This window comes from Notolepis coatsorum (assembly GCF_963971535.1).
Source record: "Notolepis coatsorum genome assembly, chromosome: 14".
Taxonomy (NCBI): domain Eukaryota; kingdom Metazoa; phylum Chordata; class Actinopteri; order Aulopiformes; family Paralepididae; genus Notolepis; species Notolepis coatsorum.
In genome coordinates, this window is record NC_140178.1 from 89,536,011 (window position 1) to 89,553,829 (window position 17,819).

A 17,819-nucleotide genomic window follows, 5' to 3' on the forward strand; every position below is an offset into this window, starting at 1 on the left:
TATTGTATAGAAATAAGGTTGGATGAATCTGGCAGTTGTATAAAAGCTTTACACCACTTGTAGTCGTGATTTGTGACCAATAAACCATGCCTAGGGGGGTCTAACGACCCTCGGCTGCGCCTCGGGCCTAACGACCACCCCTAGGCATGGTTTATTGGTCACAAACCACTCCTGCGCGTGATGTAATGCTTAAATGTTAGCCATAACACTGATGAAGGAACAATTAGTTCCGAAACATGTTTGTTTCCACTTCAGGCTGCCATTAAATACTTGAACCTGAGAGTGCTGGTCCGGCTTCCCTGCTTTCTTTATACTTCAACTTTACGGGATTTCAGCACCCAGTGTCGGACTTTGAGAGCGCTGTCTAACTTGACATATATGTTATGATGAATTGAAAATGGGGGACCCTGATGTAAACAAGACGAAAGTCTTTCTCTGGTCTGCATCCCCTTAACAATTGTGTGTAATTTGGCCCTCTTATTACACATGTGATCCGGATATGGCGTGACACTCAGAAAAAATTTACTAACCTACATAAATGGCATAGCCATTCTCCCATATTTAATAACAATGCACTCCTTATTGCACAATGACCTATCAGATTTCCCAAATGGGAAAAGAAGGGCATACATACTTTGGGAGATATCTTCAATGACCGGGGTTTCTGTAGCTATCAAGATATACATAACAAATTTAACCTCACCAGCTCCACATATTATTTCTATCTACAGTTATTAGCAACTTTGAAGGCTCATGGAGTCCCATTAAAGATACCACTTGAGCACCACAGATATCACAAATTCTTCTATGAAAAGGAGACATCGAGAGGCTTTGTCTCTGACTTTTATCGTCACTTACTTACGTCTTCGTATGAAGTCCTTCCCCTAGACCAGTGTTTCTCAAAGTGGGGGGCATGACAGGGGGGGGGCTTGAGATTAATTTATATAAAAAAAAAATAAAAAAACGTTTTTTTTTTTTTATTACAGAAAATTATCAGTAAAGTGCTATCTGTTGCAGCTGCACTGTTCTCCATGAAAATACCATTTCTCAAAATCTGAAAATCATTATTTAATAAAACACAGAAAAGGATCACCAAGTTACTCTGGATAAAAAAAACTTTACAGACAACATTGAGACAAAGCTTCCTGACACATCTCCATCCAAACTCTTGGAAGAACTCTTTGAAATCTCATCTGATACCACCTAGAGAGCTAGTTTCAGAGTGTGGTTCTGAGTACCAAGTATCTCATCTCATGGCCCACCAAGTATCTCATGATGCAGCAGTTAAGGTGTTGATACCATTCAGCACCACATACAGTATCTGTGTGAAGCTGGCTTTTCATCCATGACAGCTCTGAAAACAAAATATAGGGCCAATTTGAAAGGTCACGATATTGGTGTTATTTCAATAAATTTAAACATGGCCCATTTCATGACTATTTTGTTGGGGCGAGGGGAGGGGGGGGGGGCCCAAAATATTTTGGTCCGCCAAAGGGGGGCCTGACAGAAAAAGTTTGAGAAGCACTGCCCTAGACTCAGTTTAGAGGAAGGATATACCAGACTTGGAAGTAGATTTTGATTGGGCTGAAGTCTGGGCAAACGTTCGGCTATCGTCACGCAACCCGGATCATCAACAGATTAATCTTAATTTTATTCATAGGACTTACCTGACTCCTATACGACTGAACCGAATGGGACTTAAACAAGACTCTCGATGTTCCTTATGTTTAAACGGTGATAGTGGTACATTTATGCATATGTATTGGGAATGCCCTCCTGTTAAGATATTTTGGGTAGAAGTAACCACGCTATTATCAGAATTTTTTATTTCTGACAATACCTGTACTGCCTTCTGTATTGTTGCTGAATAATGTCTCTCAGTTATCACACTTTGTACATGTAAAGAGGCTAATCTTGTCCGGTCTTACGGCTGCCAAAAAGCTAATAGCATCACGCTGGATTCAACCGGATAAAATGTGCCGGAGGGTATGGATTCTTACCTATCTTGATGTGATTTATCTAGAGATATCTACCGCACGAATTCTAGGTGTTAATGAAGCCAGCATAGCAATCTGGTTAGATGTGGTGGAGAGGATAAGGCATTATATGAACTTTTAGTCCTTGGTGTCAAACGGTATAATGGATGCTATCCAAGAGGGGGTCCTGTGGGGGGAGGGGGGAGAGCGAGCAAGAGCATAGTATATGTATTGTATTGTAATTAATTTGTGTATATTCTTTATCAATTTTATCTATTTTGATTTAAAAACTGGGCTGCCATTATTGTTAGTATTATATCGGTAATAGTCCTGTGATTTATAGTGGATTTCTACTGTTAATGTTTGTGTGTAATGTAAAAAAAAATAAATAAAAAAAATTGTTAAAAAAAACAATTGTGTGTATTGAGCTGTACTGTACCCATTCTGCAATCTGTTAATACAGTTTTCAATCAATCAATCAATCAATCAATCAATCAATCAATCCTCCATGTTGGAATAATCAACTGCAAAACAGCAGTTGCTATGATATAATATATACATATTATGAGAAATATATCAACAAAAAAACATTTATTTTCATTTTTCATTTCAAACCTTTATTTAAACTCGAAGGGTAATTGAGGTTTCGCTTATTTAGTCACGTCGAGTGTACATACAGAAATAAGCAAAAGAAAAAGGAATATAAAATCACAGCATATAAAATCATAACAAGACAACAAGGCGAAGCAAAAGTAAGGATAACAAATCAATTAAAACACTTGATTGACAATGGTTGGATATCAAGGTTTTAAATTCTGCAACAAATGGGAGAACATCAAGCTTTAATAAGGACTGTTGGAGTTAATTCCATGAGCTAGGGGCATCATAGCAAAATGCAGTTGTACCTCGGATCTTAATGCTGGATCTTATAAGCAAGTAACAGCAACAGTGAACATACGGTTATCCTATAACCATAGTTATATGAGTATAGCGAGCGCTCTGCTCGTAGTGGAACCTTATCCCTTTCAATCTAATTCTGAATAAAATGTCTCCACATGTACACACCCATCCGCCTGACCACAACCACATCCGCTCCTCTACATAAGTGGGGACGTGGCCATACTAACAGCTCCTTCCCAAGTCTTTCACCACCGAAGGCGAAGACCACGGGGTCCTCAGTGAGTCAGAGCAGAGCGCTCGCTATACTCATATAACTATGGTTATAGGATAACCGTATGTTATATTATCGTATAGCTTACGCTCTGCTCGTAGTGGAACACAGGAGCTGAGCAGAGCGGAAGCTCGACAAATGTACCCGCTGAGGCCCCCCACAACCATCAGAACCGGGGAGGACCCGAGCCCCCGGACCCCCCTAGAGGGGGACGGGAGGGAATCGGATCTGACTGTGCGAAGAGGGTTTAGCAACTCAAACGCACAGGGTGAGCAGATCGTGGGACTTACCTTCACACAGAAGAACCCGCGACTACATAGGCGTGCATCCCACATGCCACCAGGGAACGAACAGGGAAAAAAAAAAAAACTGTTACAATCCCTAACAACACGGGGTCAAGAACCCAACCCCGTGGCAAGGCCGTAGCAGCGGAGCGCGAAGGAGGACCCAGCCCCAGGAACAGCCTGAGGGTCAGGACCCCCCGGAAATGGGGCCTGGTGAGGCCAACGATGCCGCAGCATCGAGACCCCACCAGACGGTCACTAGTGACACCACCCCCCACATCGCCAGCGTATTGGACAGGGCCCATCCAAGAGCAGGCCCTTCCCCCCTACAGCACGCCGCCCTGAAGCACTCCAAAGAGGCTACACCCCCACAACACAGTGGGAACAGGCAGCGCACCAGGGAGACAACCCCCAAAGAGGTTGATCCCTCAATCCAGGAAACAGGTCAAAAGCATAACTCGACCTGTGCCCGGAGCACTGCCGACTAGACAGGCGCCTAAGGGGTCTGCTGAGAACAGCACCCCGGCGGAAGGGGCGTTCGGTATGCTGTACACCATGTCGCAGCCTCCACAAAAAACCAGACCCCCTAGAGAGGCCGAGGCAGAGAAGGCTGACATGATTGGCAGACGTCATGAAAGGTGCAGGGACACACTCGCAGGCAGACGGGGTCAAGCCCGGCCTAACCCGAGAGTCGACTCCGCTACCAACACACCTGGAAACCAACCACCACCCTATGTTTAGTTTAACAGGAGGCGGTTGTTCCTATAACCCCCCCAAGAAAAAATCCAAAACACAACTGCGGGTATACAGCAGTACAAGTGTTTCAGTTCTCAAGAAGGGGTTAACCGAGGCCAACAGGTAGACGAGAACAAGTCCGGACCTGGGCCCGGCGGACCGGGACGTACACAGGGATGCCAGAGGGGTACAAAAGAACCACCTCGACAGCCCCCCCCCAGCCCCGCCAAGCAGGGGAAGAGAGGGGCGAAAAAGAATGGAGAAGGACCAGGCTCCTTAGCACAGCGCAAGGTACAACACAATATGGACCAAGCAACAGTGAAGGATAACACGCAGTGACATAACCACGAAACACCTCCATACCATCAAACCCTGCAACGCCCGGGCCAACCCGGCATTTTCCCCCTGAAAAAGCACAAGTCCTTCAGGGTACCAGAACAGCAGATCTGCGCCCCGGCGGACAACGGGTTAACTGACCTGGTCCGGCGCGACCAGAACCAGTCCCGTGTCCTAATCACGCCACCATCCCCAGTCCTAAGAGGGGGGTAGGTACGCGTGTCGATATAAAACATCACAGAGGGCGCCACCAAGACGGTCAGAACATGAATGCACCGCGCCCGGTGGCCCACCCCAAGGGCGTGAGACCCCTCCTCCAATGCTTTGATCTATTCCGTCATCTCCCCCCAGAGATGAACGAGAATTCGTCGAGACTAACCTAGTACACTGGCGCTCGGAAGAGATAAAATCTCCATCCTAGTTGCTCCATAAAAAACGCTGTTTCCATGATGAGCAACCAAGGCGCGCCAGCCCATGCGTGGTTCCACACAGAAGCACCCAGGGCCAGCACTATGTACACGTCGAGACCCAAAACACATCAATGGTAATTCTAACAAGAACCCAGATAACGTTCCCTCCAAGCCGCCTGGGAGAGCAGCAGGAAGCTGGCCAAGAGACACAGATATGGGTCCCATATGACGCGTCTGAGGGAAAAACACCCCTGTTAAAAACCTGCTCTGTATAAAAGAGAGGAGACAGGGAACCCCCAGAGAGACCTCCCACGTGAGTAATAATTGAAAAGATATACCAAAAGCTCAATACATATGCAACAGAGCGCAGAGCAGAAAACAAAGTTCTCACGCACAACAACATGGAGCCTGAAAATAACTCACGGAAGTCTCACGACCAATAGAAACGCACCCAGTGATGTACTCTATGGTGGGGGGAATTCCGTGACCCACCTGCCCAAATATGGCGTGGGACCAGGGAACTCCCTCCCCCCGCCCCTCTCCCTACCTTGTGACGTGCTGACCCAACAGCGTGACAGGAAGACCGAAGGACAGGAGGTCCAACCCCCTGGCCAATCAGAAAAAGGGGGGAGGGGTTTATCAGTTCACCCCCTCATGACCCCACACCCCGGATACGATGAAAACAAACAAGCAGCGATGATACCAGTTTACCTAGCATGCTACATGAAAAGCGTATATACACTAGGATAAGCTCAACGAACTGCACGCCAGCCACAGACGATAAACTCGTTTGCGAACAGGTTTTACATACAAGGCTTTAGGCTCATGTGCGAACACGTCACCCGTGTTTATGTACTTCACCAAGTAAAGAAAAACACAGATGTTTAAAGAGAGGGTCAAGACCTTGGTACAAGCTACATATATGAATACTTCTGTAGGCAAACACTCTAACCAGGTTGTGGACTCGATGCCATGTTTCCCAAACGTAACAGAATACACACAACCCCCTCAGATAAAAAAGGTAATGTTCACTCTTACTATTGCAAGAAGAACACAGTCTTCTTCATGATGAGGGAAGACAAGTCTTTCGACCGAGTGCTAGCCACAGGCCTTGCTAAGCACACATATATAGCGACCAGAACAATTTACAAGAACCTGTCCTACTCTCTTAAGCAAACACTCAACCCCACAGGTAGGTGAGGGTTTACACATCGTATCCCCAATATATAAATAGTGAATAAACACACAGTTTGTAACAAAAAACAGTCCCCCACCAGGAGGGACCTTTTATTTAGTAACAAAAAATTATATGTTGGGGAGGGGAAGGGGACAGGGGCAAACAGGGAGTCACTAGCGGCGCCTGCCGCGTGCAGCGCGGTGCTTGCCCCCACGGGGAGCCGGCCTGGAGGAACGGTTCTGGGGAGCCTGGTCACGTCGATTCCTACCCTCACCTCCTCGCGTGGGGCGGCTGGCTGTGGCGGACGAGGCACTCCCTCCACTCCTGGCCTTCTTCGACGAAGGCCCAGCAGCGGCGGCGGTGGTGAAGGAGGCAACGCCGGCGTTGCTTTTTTCGGCCATCACCGGTGGCATCGGGTCGGGGGAAATGGGGTTGGAGCACAGAGCGCTCCTCCTCCATCTCTCTGCAGGCTGCCGTAATCTGCTGCATGGCCGACCCGAACAGCCCAGCATCGGAGAGGGGGGCCGTGAGCAGGGGAATCCTCTTCTGTTCCGGCACCCGTGCCTGCTTCAGCCAAAGGTGGCGCTGGGATAGAGTGGCCAGGGTGCGCTCCTTCTTGGCGGCTATCGCCTGCAGCTGGGTAAGGTGCAGGATGGCTCCAGCCGCCTGGGCGTGAAGATATTGCTGATGGTCATCCAATACCGACGCGCCCGCCATCATCCCGACATGTAGCGCGCTAGCTGCGCGATGTTAGAAGTCACAGCTAGGCTCTGAGTCGCGACGATGTATGCCTGGTCACTCCAATTAGCCATCTGCCTAGCCGATTTCCCTTGGGGAACCGGTTTTCGCAACGGCTCCCACACCATTTCGGGACAAAGTATGGATGCCATCGGGCTATCAAGCCGAGGCACCCCGTCCTTTAGCCCCTGGACCAAAACTGCCACCCGCGTGACTGGCACGTAGGCGGGGGTAAGGCCAGTGATGCGGGAGATTACCTGTCCCTGTTTCACGTAGGCCTCCATTGATGGGAAGAATGGGCAGACAACACCCGTCTCTCTCACAGGACGACGTTGCCAGAGACGACCTATCATGTCATCAGGAACAGGTGCAGGCAGAGGCTGCTGCAACGCCACGCCATTATCGGCTGCGGCAGCCGCCATGAGCTCGGGAACAAGGCAAGCAACTCCCCTTGCGTACCTCCCTCCACATCACTCGCGTCCCTCACGTACTGGAGGCTGCCATGTCGGGCGCCACCATCCGACGCGGCAGATAGCTGGGCATCTTGTCTCAGGGTCGGAGGTTCTAACCCAACACCGGAGAACAAGGGACCCCAAGGAGACGCAACACTCCCTGCCACACCCCGAGGGGGAGAATGATACGTCTCCACTGGGGCATCGAACAAGAGCGCTCTCACCCCCTCCATGTGATCCGCAGTCTCCATTGGAAATGGAAACAAGGCAAGAGCACTCTCGTCCGGCTCCAGCACAACCTCAAAGCCTGGCCGTTCGCCCCTGCAGCTCGCCGCCCTACGACGGGAGCGAGCAGAGGCGAAGAGTCTGCGTTGCAAATCCCCAGACACCAGAGGAGCTGTCGGCCTATCGGACGACTGTCCACTGGCGGGGGAACCAGGGCTGGAACCAGGCCATCTCACGGGAGACGGCGGCTCAACGGCCCCTTGGAGAGGCAAACTCACCACCGGGCGCCGCCCGGGCGTATCCGACTGCCACGACCGCGGAGTCAGAGACGCCCCACGACGCACGGAGGACGCGGCAATGGAGAAGCGCTGGTGAAGGGTGACGTTGTGAGCGCTCTAACCCTCCGAAGGTGCAGACATTATGTCTTAGCTTTTCTCGTAAATTGGCGAGAGAGAGAGAGAAAAATAAGATACAATGTCCACGTAGCTCCTTTCCAACAACTATTTCGGCACTAAACTCAAGTGATGTATACAGACACTTGTCTGTGGTGAAAATAGGGAAGGAGCTGTTAGTATGGCCACGTCCCCACTAATGTAGACGAGCGGATGTGGGTGTGGCCAGGCGGATGGGTGTGTACATGTGGAGACATTTTATTCAGAATTAGATTGAAAGGGATAAGGTTCCACTACGAGCAGAGCGTAAGCTATACGATAATATAACCAATGTTTTACCTACTTTTCAAAAGTGGTTACCAATGGTTACAGGCAGCCATGTTAGAAGAGAGACAACTACACAAATATTCTGTGCAAGGCCTCTATTCCAGTAAGACAATAAAGAAAGATAATGTCAAGGTGAATGTGTTGCAATGACATTCAAGAATTCCCACTGCTTCTCAGGAGCAATAGGGCTAAATATAAAGGGAATTCATGTATTTTCCACTTTTTGACCATGGATCTTTAGTAATACTTTATAATTGCTTATTATAAGACAGTGGTGACTGATCTATTGCAATTGTACTTTCTTTTGTACTGTCAGTTTTATTTTATTTGATTGGATAACGATACACATTCAGCAGCCTTTGCAGTATGTACTGCACTTTCATGGCTGATTACACCAGTCTACAAAGTCTACACAATATAACAATTGGATTAACTTTTTAATATGACAATTATTTATTGCTTAGCACTGGTTACAAAACAGGACAGAACAAAATAAGTATGGTATCCATATTTCTGCTATAACGGTGTCTATAACATAATTCATCATTATCATGTCATACACGTATATATCGGCAACATAGTGTTACATCTTTGGAAGAGAGAAAACAAAACCATTTAGCTACTGAATGACGGCTTCATTGAAGGGGAACTCCACGCAAATGAAGAATTCCAACATGTTATTTCCACACCGGACCTAGGAAAGTTCAATCAATATCTGTGAACATGAGCTACTTTTGGATTTGTGTTCACTAATATTTCTGCTCTGTCTTAGATCATATTAGGGCTGACCTCGACTAGTCGAATAGTCGACAAATCGATCGAAAGGAGCCGTACTCGACTACCAACCTCTTAGTCGAATGCGGAAAAAAAGAAGGTACAATATTTTTTGATATCATTCTTTCCAAAAGCAAAGTCGGGGACAGGCCTAGATCATATACTGTAGGAATAACATGTATGAATTATTCAAATGGCCGTGGTTCCCCTTTAACCGCCATCCACCTCACTAATACTGATCCTTAATCCCTCCTCTCTGTCTATTGTCGTCACAGTTTTGCAATCTATTCTATAACCAACCCTGGATGATCTGGAACCAAAACACAGTGGGAATGACTTCAGACAAAGACCTATACAGTATGCGTCAGTTGACAAAGGCAACAGAGGCCTTTCACAGAATGTTTGTCCTCCATGTTGGAAGAAACAACAGTTGCTATGTGCAGAACAATGGTTGCTCTGTGTTATATAAATATATCAACAAAAATGCAATAACTGTGTATGTTGTTAGTGGATCTTGTAAACAAGTCGCAGTGGAACAGTAATATTGTGCTGTTCCAGTGTTTTAACTACTCTACCACTGCACAGAAATTAGGCGTTTTCTTTTGAAAGTGGTTACCAATGGTTACAGGCAGCCATGTTGGAAGAAAGATAACTAGACAAACATTCAGACTTGAATATACTTAACCTCTATGTCTTTCAGTATGATTTTACACAACGCTCCAGCTTACCATTTGTAACGTTCAAAAACGTTCTTCATCTGAAAACTTCAAATGTACTTATTATTATTACTTATTTATGTTGCATAAAGGATTCAAATGATAATTCACATTTAGTAAGAACACTACAGTAAATTCTGTTAGCGATCTGAATGTGAAATGTAAAAAAAGAAAAACCGTACTGATAAAATCACCTTCCACCCGGAAAGCCACCAACAAAATAAAAAATGTCATGTCTTCAGTAGTTCAGGTCAGGCCTTTAGAATGCAGATACTCTCTTCAATACTCTCTCTGACAACCAGTCCAACCTACCTGAGCCACATAGACAACAAGACATTTCCAAATTCCACCCAACTTTAGCTATAGACAGTTTCGATATCAGTGGCTGACAGGAAACCTAAAATGTTTAAATGTTGTCAAGTTGAAAAGCGTTTACAGGCTGTACAGTGAGGTTTATTCCACAATTGGCTTTTGCTTTCTAGTCATTCTTCATAAACTCTCTTTCTATATCGACAAGTGTAGGTAGCCTACTGTATGTAGCCTACTTAAAAAAAAAAAATTACACTTGGACTGAATATTCTGGGTCCAGCCCGATATCACCAAGTATGACTCCTTGAGTAGCAGGACAAAGACTTGCATATATATATATATATATAATATCTGGTTCGTAAAAAACACTTAACACTGGAAACACACTTCACACATTTCTATAACCTTAGATAATGCAGAGACACACAAGGAGCCGCAAGAGCACCCATATATGAAGTAGTGTTGTATTGTATTGTACTGTATTGTATTATATTGTTTTTTATTCTAGCCTACTAGGAAGACTCTGCTCCCTCTTTAAAAACACGTCATGTTACACAGGCTACAGCACGACATATTCACCTAAAGTTAAGATGATAACAAGGCTACTATAAAGGGGAATAACTCCACAACCAAGCATAGATATATATATAAAGACTAGATGGCGCAAGGCGGAGTCTCCCACATAGTTCACCGGTGGTCATCTTGCTACAGTTAACTACTGCTTTAAGGTGAGTGATATGCACAAACTAAAATACTCTTAACTCGCTGAAATTTTGACGGATTTACAAACATTTGGGTTAATTAGAAACAACCAGCAACAGAAAAACTGGCATACAATGGAGCTTGACAGAGCAGCTGGAAGATCTGGATTTCGCTGATGACCTGGCACTACTGGCTCACACACATCAACAGATGCAGGAAAAATCGGGAAAACTGGAAGAAACTGCTGCTCTGCTCGGGCTCACAATAAACTCATCCAAAACCAAAGTAATGCGTATCAACAGCAAGAACAACACACCCATAACCATGGAACAAAACCCATTAGAGGATGTAAACAGCTTCACCTACCTTGGAACCATCATTTCTGTGGAAGGGGGTACGGAAGATGATGTCCAAGCCAGGATTGGAAAGGCAAGGACAACATTCAACATTCTAAACATTATCTGGAAGATCACTCAAGACCAAGCTCCAGATCTTCAACTCAAACGTAAAGACCACTCTACTATATGGCTCAGAATCCTGGAAAACCACCACCACTATACTCAATAAGCTGCAGACCTTCACCAAGCGGTGCCTCAGACGCCTCCTGGGAATATACTGGCCCAACACCATCTCTAACGCCAACCTGTGGGAACTCACCAAACGGGACACAATAGAAATTCAAATCCGGAGGAGGAAGTGGAAGTGGATAGGTCACACACTCAGAAGAAAGAAATCAATCACAAAGCGGGCGCTGACATGGAACCCACAGGGCAGGAGGAAGAGAGGCAGACCAAAAACCACCTGGAGAAGAACCACAGAACAGGAGATGAAGAAAGAAGGGCTGTTCTGGCAAGATCTGGAGCGGAGGGCACAAGACCGAAGAGGATGGAGGAGCTTCGTCGATGGCCTATGTTCCTTTGGGAATTTAAAGGCCTAAGTAAGTAAGTAAGTTGGCTTATTACAAACGTTATTAACGTGGCTATGATTCTTGCTTGGAAGAATTCATTGTATTTATAATATTTTTTTTTATATGAAAGTCCATTATAAGTATGCAGTATGATAACTACATCTCTGATGTTTTTAACAAACCAAACGGTTGAAAATTGAGCAAGCTATGGTTATTTCAATAGTACATGCACTATAGACATTCATCTTATGAGTGGGCGTGCTACCCTGTAGCAAGATGGCCACCGTGTGGCACCGTTGGCCAGCAGCGAGGGTGAGTCATCTAGTCTTTATATATATATCTATGGTTGGGCTAATTTGTCACTGTGCTTAATGAGGCGCTGCAATCCCAATCTGCACTGGACCCTAATCTGTTCTGGGACATCTTTGTAGCTCACATTGGCTAGCTTAGTTATGTGTTTTGGCATCATGCGCCCCCCAGGAAGTAGTATCGCCAAGCCCTTTATTTAATTACAATTCTGATTTGGTCTACTGTAGCCTATCCAGTTCAACCCAGGCCACTGCCCTCTGCTGGCGGTGGATGGCGTTGCGTATGGCGGCCAGCAGTTCGTCGGTGCAGCTCCAGGTGCAGGGCTCCAGGGTGTGATAGAGCAGCGGGAGCGTCTCCAGCTGCAGCGCCTCCGCCTGGCACACCTGTTCCATCACTACCTCCTCCCCCGTCCCAGGAGAAAGCAACTTCCTGTAGAGGAGATGAAAGAAGAGCTGTGTCAACTGTGTCAAAGAGTATCTGTAAATATTGTCGGAGGTTATGGGGGCGACTGTCCTCTGACCAGCCTCCAACGCTCTGCTTGCCAACACCACATAAGAAAGAGAGTTAAATACCACCGCTTCAACTACCTGAGTTGGCAACGCCATAGTGAAATAGAATAAATGCGATTGGCATTCAACTCATTTGATTTAAATAAGAGGCCTTTGCGCAGGACATCTGTGTGGTTCTCTTTCTTCCAACATGGCTGCCTGTAACCACTGGTATCAACTTTCAAAAGAAAATGCCTACTTTATGTGCAGTGGTGGTAGAGTAAATACAATACTGGGAAAGCATTGTATTACTGTTCCACAGTGACTTGTTTACAACCTGCGTCCAGGTCACTCAGGTCTGGCAGCCGAAACCTCCTCGCCATCCCACGACTAGGCTGTCGACCATGGGGCACCGTGCTTTTTCCGCACTGGGGCCGCGCCTGTGGAACCAGCTGCCGGGGTCCATCAAGGCCTCAGTCTCCATTGCTGCCTTCAAGGCCAGCCTTAAAACCCATTTATGAACTATGGCGCGACCCCGGTCAGTCGCCTTTGGTTTAGCTCCGCGACGATTGTGCACATTTTTAGCTATTATGTTTGTTTTTTCGACTTTTTTTATTAAATCATCACTGGCGGGTATGTCATACGACCGCCAGACACTTATGGACCTAAACTCCGGACTCAAATTGGAGTTGGGAGACACTTTATGCCCAGAAGGGCTAACAGAAATCAAGGGGGAGAACGGCAACAAAGGAAACGGCAGAAAGAAACATAGAGGTAGACGAGGCGGTATCAGACTTAGATTAAAAAGATCTGCTTACCGTCCAGCAATTCCATCCATCTTTCTGGCGAATGCACGTTCGTTGGAGGGAAGGATGGACGACTTGAGAGCGAGGGTCCGATTCCAACGGGAGATGAGAGACGTTAATATCATGTGTTTCACTGAGACATGGCTCAAGCCAGCGACGCCGGACAACAGCGTCTCTCCATCGGACAATTTCACCGTCCTGAGAGCAGATCGCACGGCATCCTCTGGGAATAGCGTCGGAGGTGGGGTCTGCATCCTCACGAACAATCTCTGGGTTAATCCCAAGGAAGTACATGTCCTCTCAAGTTCATGCTCCCCAGATATGGAACATCTCCAGATCCTGTGTCGCCCGTATCACCTACCCCGTGAGTTTACCGCGGTCATTTTATCCGTCGTGTATATTCATCCACAGGCAAATACCGGCAAAGCACTGGGGGAATTACACGACCACATCAACAAACAGCAGATCAAGCACCCGGAAGCCGCGACGATAGTGACTGGTGATTTCAACCAGGCAAACCTGAAAAAAGTGATGCCGACTTTTTTTCAGCACATCGCCTGCTCCACAAGAGGGGGGAACACACTCGACCACTGCTACACCCCGTTCAGAGCTGCCTACAAGGCTGTAGCGGCTCCGCCACTGATGGGCTCTGTAAGCGCGAGCGATCACGACTCCATCTTTTTAATCCCAGCATACAAACAGAGATCACGCGAAGTCGTCGTGTCACGTGAGACAAAAAAGTGGTCTGACGAATCAGAGGCCGAGCTCCGTGACGCGTTCAAGGATACAGACTGGGACATGTTTGAAGGAAGCGCCAGTGACGTCAGCGAGTATGCTGATACCGTTGTAAGCTACATAACTACAGTGGCAGACGGCATTGTCCTCACAAAGACGGCGCGGGTTTTCCCAAACCAGAAACCTTGGGTGGACAGCACTATAAGAACAGCCCTAAACTCACGCACCACGGCTTATAACCTGGGCAGAGAGTCAGGAAATATGGAAGAATACAAGGCTTCAGTCTACACTCTGCGCAAGGCTGTTAAACTTGCTAAGAGGACATATGCTGAGAAACTGGAGACACAAATGGCACAAAACGACACAAGAGGCTTGTGGAGGGGACTGAAGACAATAACTGACTACAAAGTCAGCGCCCCCTCAATGAGGAGCGACGACGCCTCTCTAGCGGACAAACTCAACTCCTTCTACGCTCGGTTCGGTGTAGACAGTGTCGCCGCTAGCCCTCTGGCTAGTGACGTCACTGGCGCACCGGCTGTTGTGGAGGGGGGGGGGGGGGGCAACCGCGGGGGGGCGGGGGCGCTCTCTCGTTGTCGGAACACAGTGTGAGAAGAGCATTTATGCAGGTGAACACCAGGAAGGCTGCAGGCCCAGATGGTATAACAGGACGCATACTTAAGTCCTGTGCAAACCAGCTTGCCCCGGTGTTCACCGCCATATTTAATCAATCCCTGGCGGAGTCAGTAGTCCCTGCCTGCTTCAAGATGTCTACCATCATCCCTGTACCGAAGAAACCCTCCCCAACATGTCCAAATGATTACAGACCGGTGGCACTCACCTCTGTGGTCATGAAATGTTTCGAGAGGCTGGTCAAGGACCACATTTGTGCCTCTCTCCCCAGTGATATGGACCCTATGCAATTTGCATACAGGACAAACAGGTCCACTGATGACGCGGTCTCCCAGGTACTGCACAGCACTCTCTCCCACCTTGACCGTCAGAAGGGGGGCTATGTGAGACTGTTGTTCATTGACTACAGCTCAGCGTTCAACACCATAGTCCCCACCAGACTGGTGGACAAGCTGATCGAGCTAGGCCTGAGCTCCGCCCTGAGCGCCTGGGTACTGGACTTTCTGAGTGAAAGACCCCAGGCGGTCAGGGTGGGGGGTCAGACCTCCAACACCATCACCCTGAGCATCGGGTCCCCCCAGGGCTGTGTTCTAAGCCCCCTGCTGTACTCACTCTACACACACGACTGTGTGGCCAAGTTCAGCTCCAACTCCATTGTGAAGTTCGCCGACGACACGGTGGTGGTGGGGCTGATCTCGGACAACGACGAGAAGGCCTACCGGGAGGAGGTTGAGGTACTGGAACGTTGGTGCCAGGACAACAGCCTGCTCCTGAACATTGGTAAAACAAAGGAGCTGATCGTGGATTATAGGAGAGGACAGCGGGAGACACACACACCACTGAGGATTAACGGGGCTACCGTGGACAGGGTGAGCAGCTTCAAGTACCTGGGGGTCCACATCTCAGAGGACCTGACATGGTCAACACACATAGGCACAGTAGTAAAGAAAGCGAAGCAGCGCCTCTACCACCTGAGACAGTTAAGGAAGTTCAGAGTATCGGGGAAGATACTCCAGTCCTTCTACTCAGGAGCTGTAGAGAGTATCTTGACCGGAAACATCACTGCCTGGTATGGGAACAGCACGGCACAGGACAAGAAGGCCCTACAGAGTGTGGTGCGCTCAGCCGAGCGTACCACGGGTATTGCGCTACCTCCCCTGCAGGCTCTATACAACAAGAGGTGCAAATCCAGAGCCTGCAGGATAATGAAAGACCCCCACCACCCCAATAACAGCCTGTTCCAGCTGCTGAGGTCAGGCAGACGCCTGCGAATTCTAGAGACTAAGACGGAGAGGCTTAGGCTAAGCTTCTTCCCCCAGGCCATCAGAGCCTTGAACAATGAACATTGAGAGACACAGAACTGAACTATCCACACACAAGTACATACACGACACGCACGCTGAGCACGCTCACACACTAGCAGCCACTTTAACACTCATGCCGCACACACGCACACTTATGGCCAGAGGAAAGGCCACTTAAAGTAGTATAACATCAGGAACAGTGTATTGCACTACTAAAGCTAACTAGCATGTCCTATATGCTCTGTAAATACTAATGTACAGATACCGAGATGGCACACCATGTACCTGTTTATTGCACTGTTTTATTGGATTCTATTAATATGTTGTACCACTGTATTTTTATTGGATTCTATTATATGTTGTACCACTGTATTGCACATCGTCGCGGGCAAGACCAGCCGCATTTCATTGTATACCTGTATGCCGTGACAATTAAAACTCTTGAATCTTGAATCTTGAATCATTTGTTTTGCTCTGCCTAGGGCCTGTTTTTTTTAATCTGCTCCTATGTTTTGTTTATTTTATTTTATTCATTTGAATTGTTTTTATGTTTTAAACCTTTTTATTCTTATCTTTTTATTTGTATTCATTTGAATGTTTTCTTGTTTTAAACCTTTTTTTTCTATTTAAAATTTTGTTTTCCTTCTGCTGTGAAGAATATTGAGAGCTCACTGAGTTTAAAGTGTGCTATATAAATGAAATCTATTATTATTATTTATTTAGATCCAGTAATACGACACCAAATGATTGACAGCTACCTTAGCTTCTTGTTTTTTTTGTTCTTGGGTCGGATGTGGATGACGATGGGATAGACTCCCTGCCTCAGGAGACCCTCCACACTGGAGAGACCCAGCTGTAGCAGACAGTGCTTATCCTGAGGGGGGGGGGGGGGGGGAGAGAGAGAGAGAGAGAGAGAGAGAGAGAGAGAGAGAGAGAGAGAGAGAGAGAGGCAGAGAGACAGACAGATAGAGAGAGAGAGAGAGAGAGAGAGAGAGAGAGAGACAGAGACAGAGATTCATGTGTGTGTTTACACGGTTTAATTTGATTTGGATCATGTACTATATATACCATTTGTTCATGTTTGGGTCACTGACTGAGCCTTTAACCCTTTCACTACCACACTACAGAAGGTTAACCCTTTCACTACCACGCTACAGACGGTTAACCGTCTGTAGTGTGGTAGTGAAAGGGTTAACCTTCTGTAGTGTGGTTGTGAAAGGGTTAACCCTTTGTCGTGTGGCAGTGAAAGGGTTAAAACCCGCTGTACTGAAGAAGAATCCCACCTGGTGCCTCAGTCGTGTGGTCATTGAGAGAGTCTGCACGCCGCTGACCTACCTGGCTGATGATGTCCTGTATGGACTGAAGCCGTATCCCCAGAGGCTGCTCCGCGGGGGAGGAGTCCAGGAGGAACACCCTCTTATCTCGGCACTCTGACGCCTGGATGGGCTCTACAACACATGAGGTACCACACTTTAGAGCAGGGGTCAGCAACCTTTTTGACATGGAGTGCCTGTTTGAAATATAGTTGTAACTAGTGTGCCTCAACAATATTCCATGCATCGTAAATATTTTTTCTCATAATCAGGTATTTTTTATGATAATTTTTACATTATTACATCATTATTGTTATTGTTATTATTAACAATATTATTATGATGGTTGTATCAACTCTAAATCTGAGTTGGGGGGGAGGGGAATGCAATGCAGACAAACAGCTGCATACAGTGCAACCATTTCACTCACATTTGCCCATTCATTTTTGGACACATCACACACCATCGGTGTGTGTACTGTACGTGTGCTGTCATAGCTCCACCTACAGGCCTAATGGAGAACACCAGGAGAACACCTGGATGTGAATGGAGGGTGAATGTGAGGTATATCGTGTAAATAAGTTTTGCAAGACTACACTGTAA

General features: G+C 47.0%; 1 protein-coding gene across 1 annotated transcript in view; it reads right to left on the reverse strand.

Annotated features, from left to right (window-relative positions):
• Nucleotides 1-8,220: 8,220 nt before the first annotated feature.
• The window catches only part of LOC311240067 (caspase recruitment domain-containing protein 10), an 82,834-nt gene continuing 73,235 nt past the window's right edge, over nucleotides 8,221-17,819 (reverse strand). The window contains exons 22-24 of the mRNA XM_084328583.1: nucleotides 17,239-17,351; nucleotides 16,662-16,777; nucleotides 8,221-12,369 (exon numbers count right to left, since the gene is read on the reverse strand). Of these exons, the coding sequence (XP_084184709.1) occupies nucleotides 12,159-12,369; nucleotides 16,662-16,777; nucleotides 17,239-17,351 (440 nt within the window). The 3' untranslated portion in view covers nucleotides 8,221-12,158. The remainder of the gene's footprint in view (nucleotides 12,370-16,661; nucleotides 16,778-17,238; nucleotides 17,352-17,819) is intronic.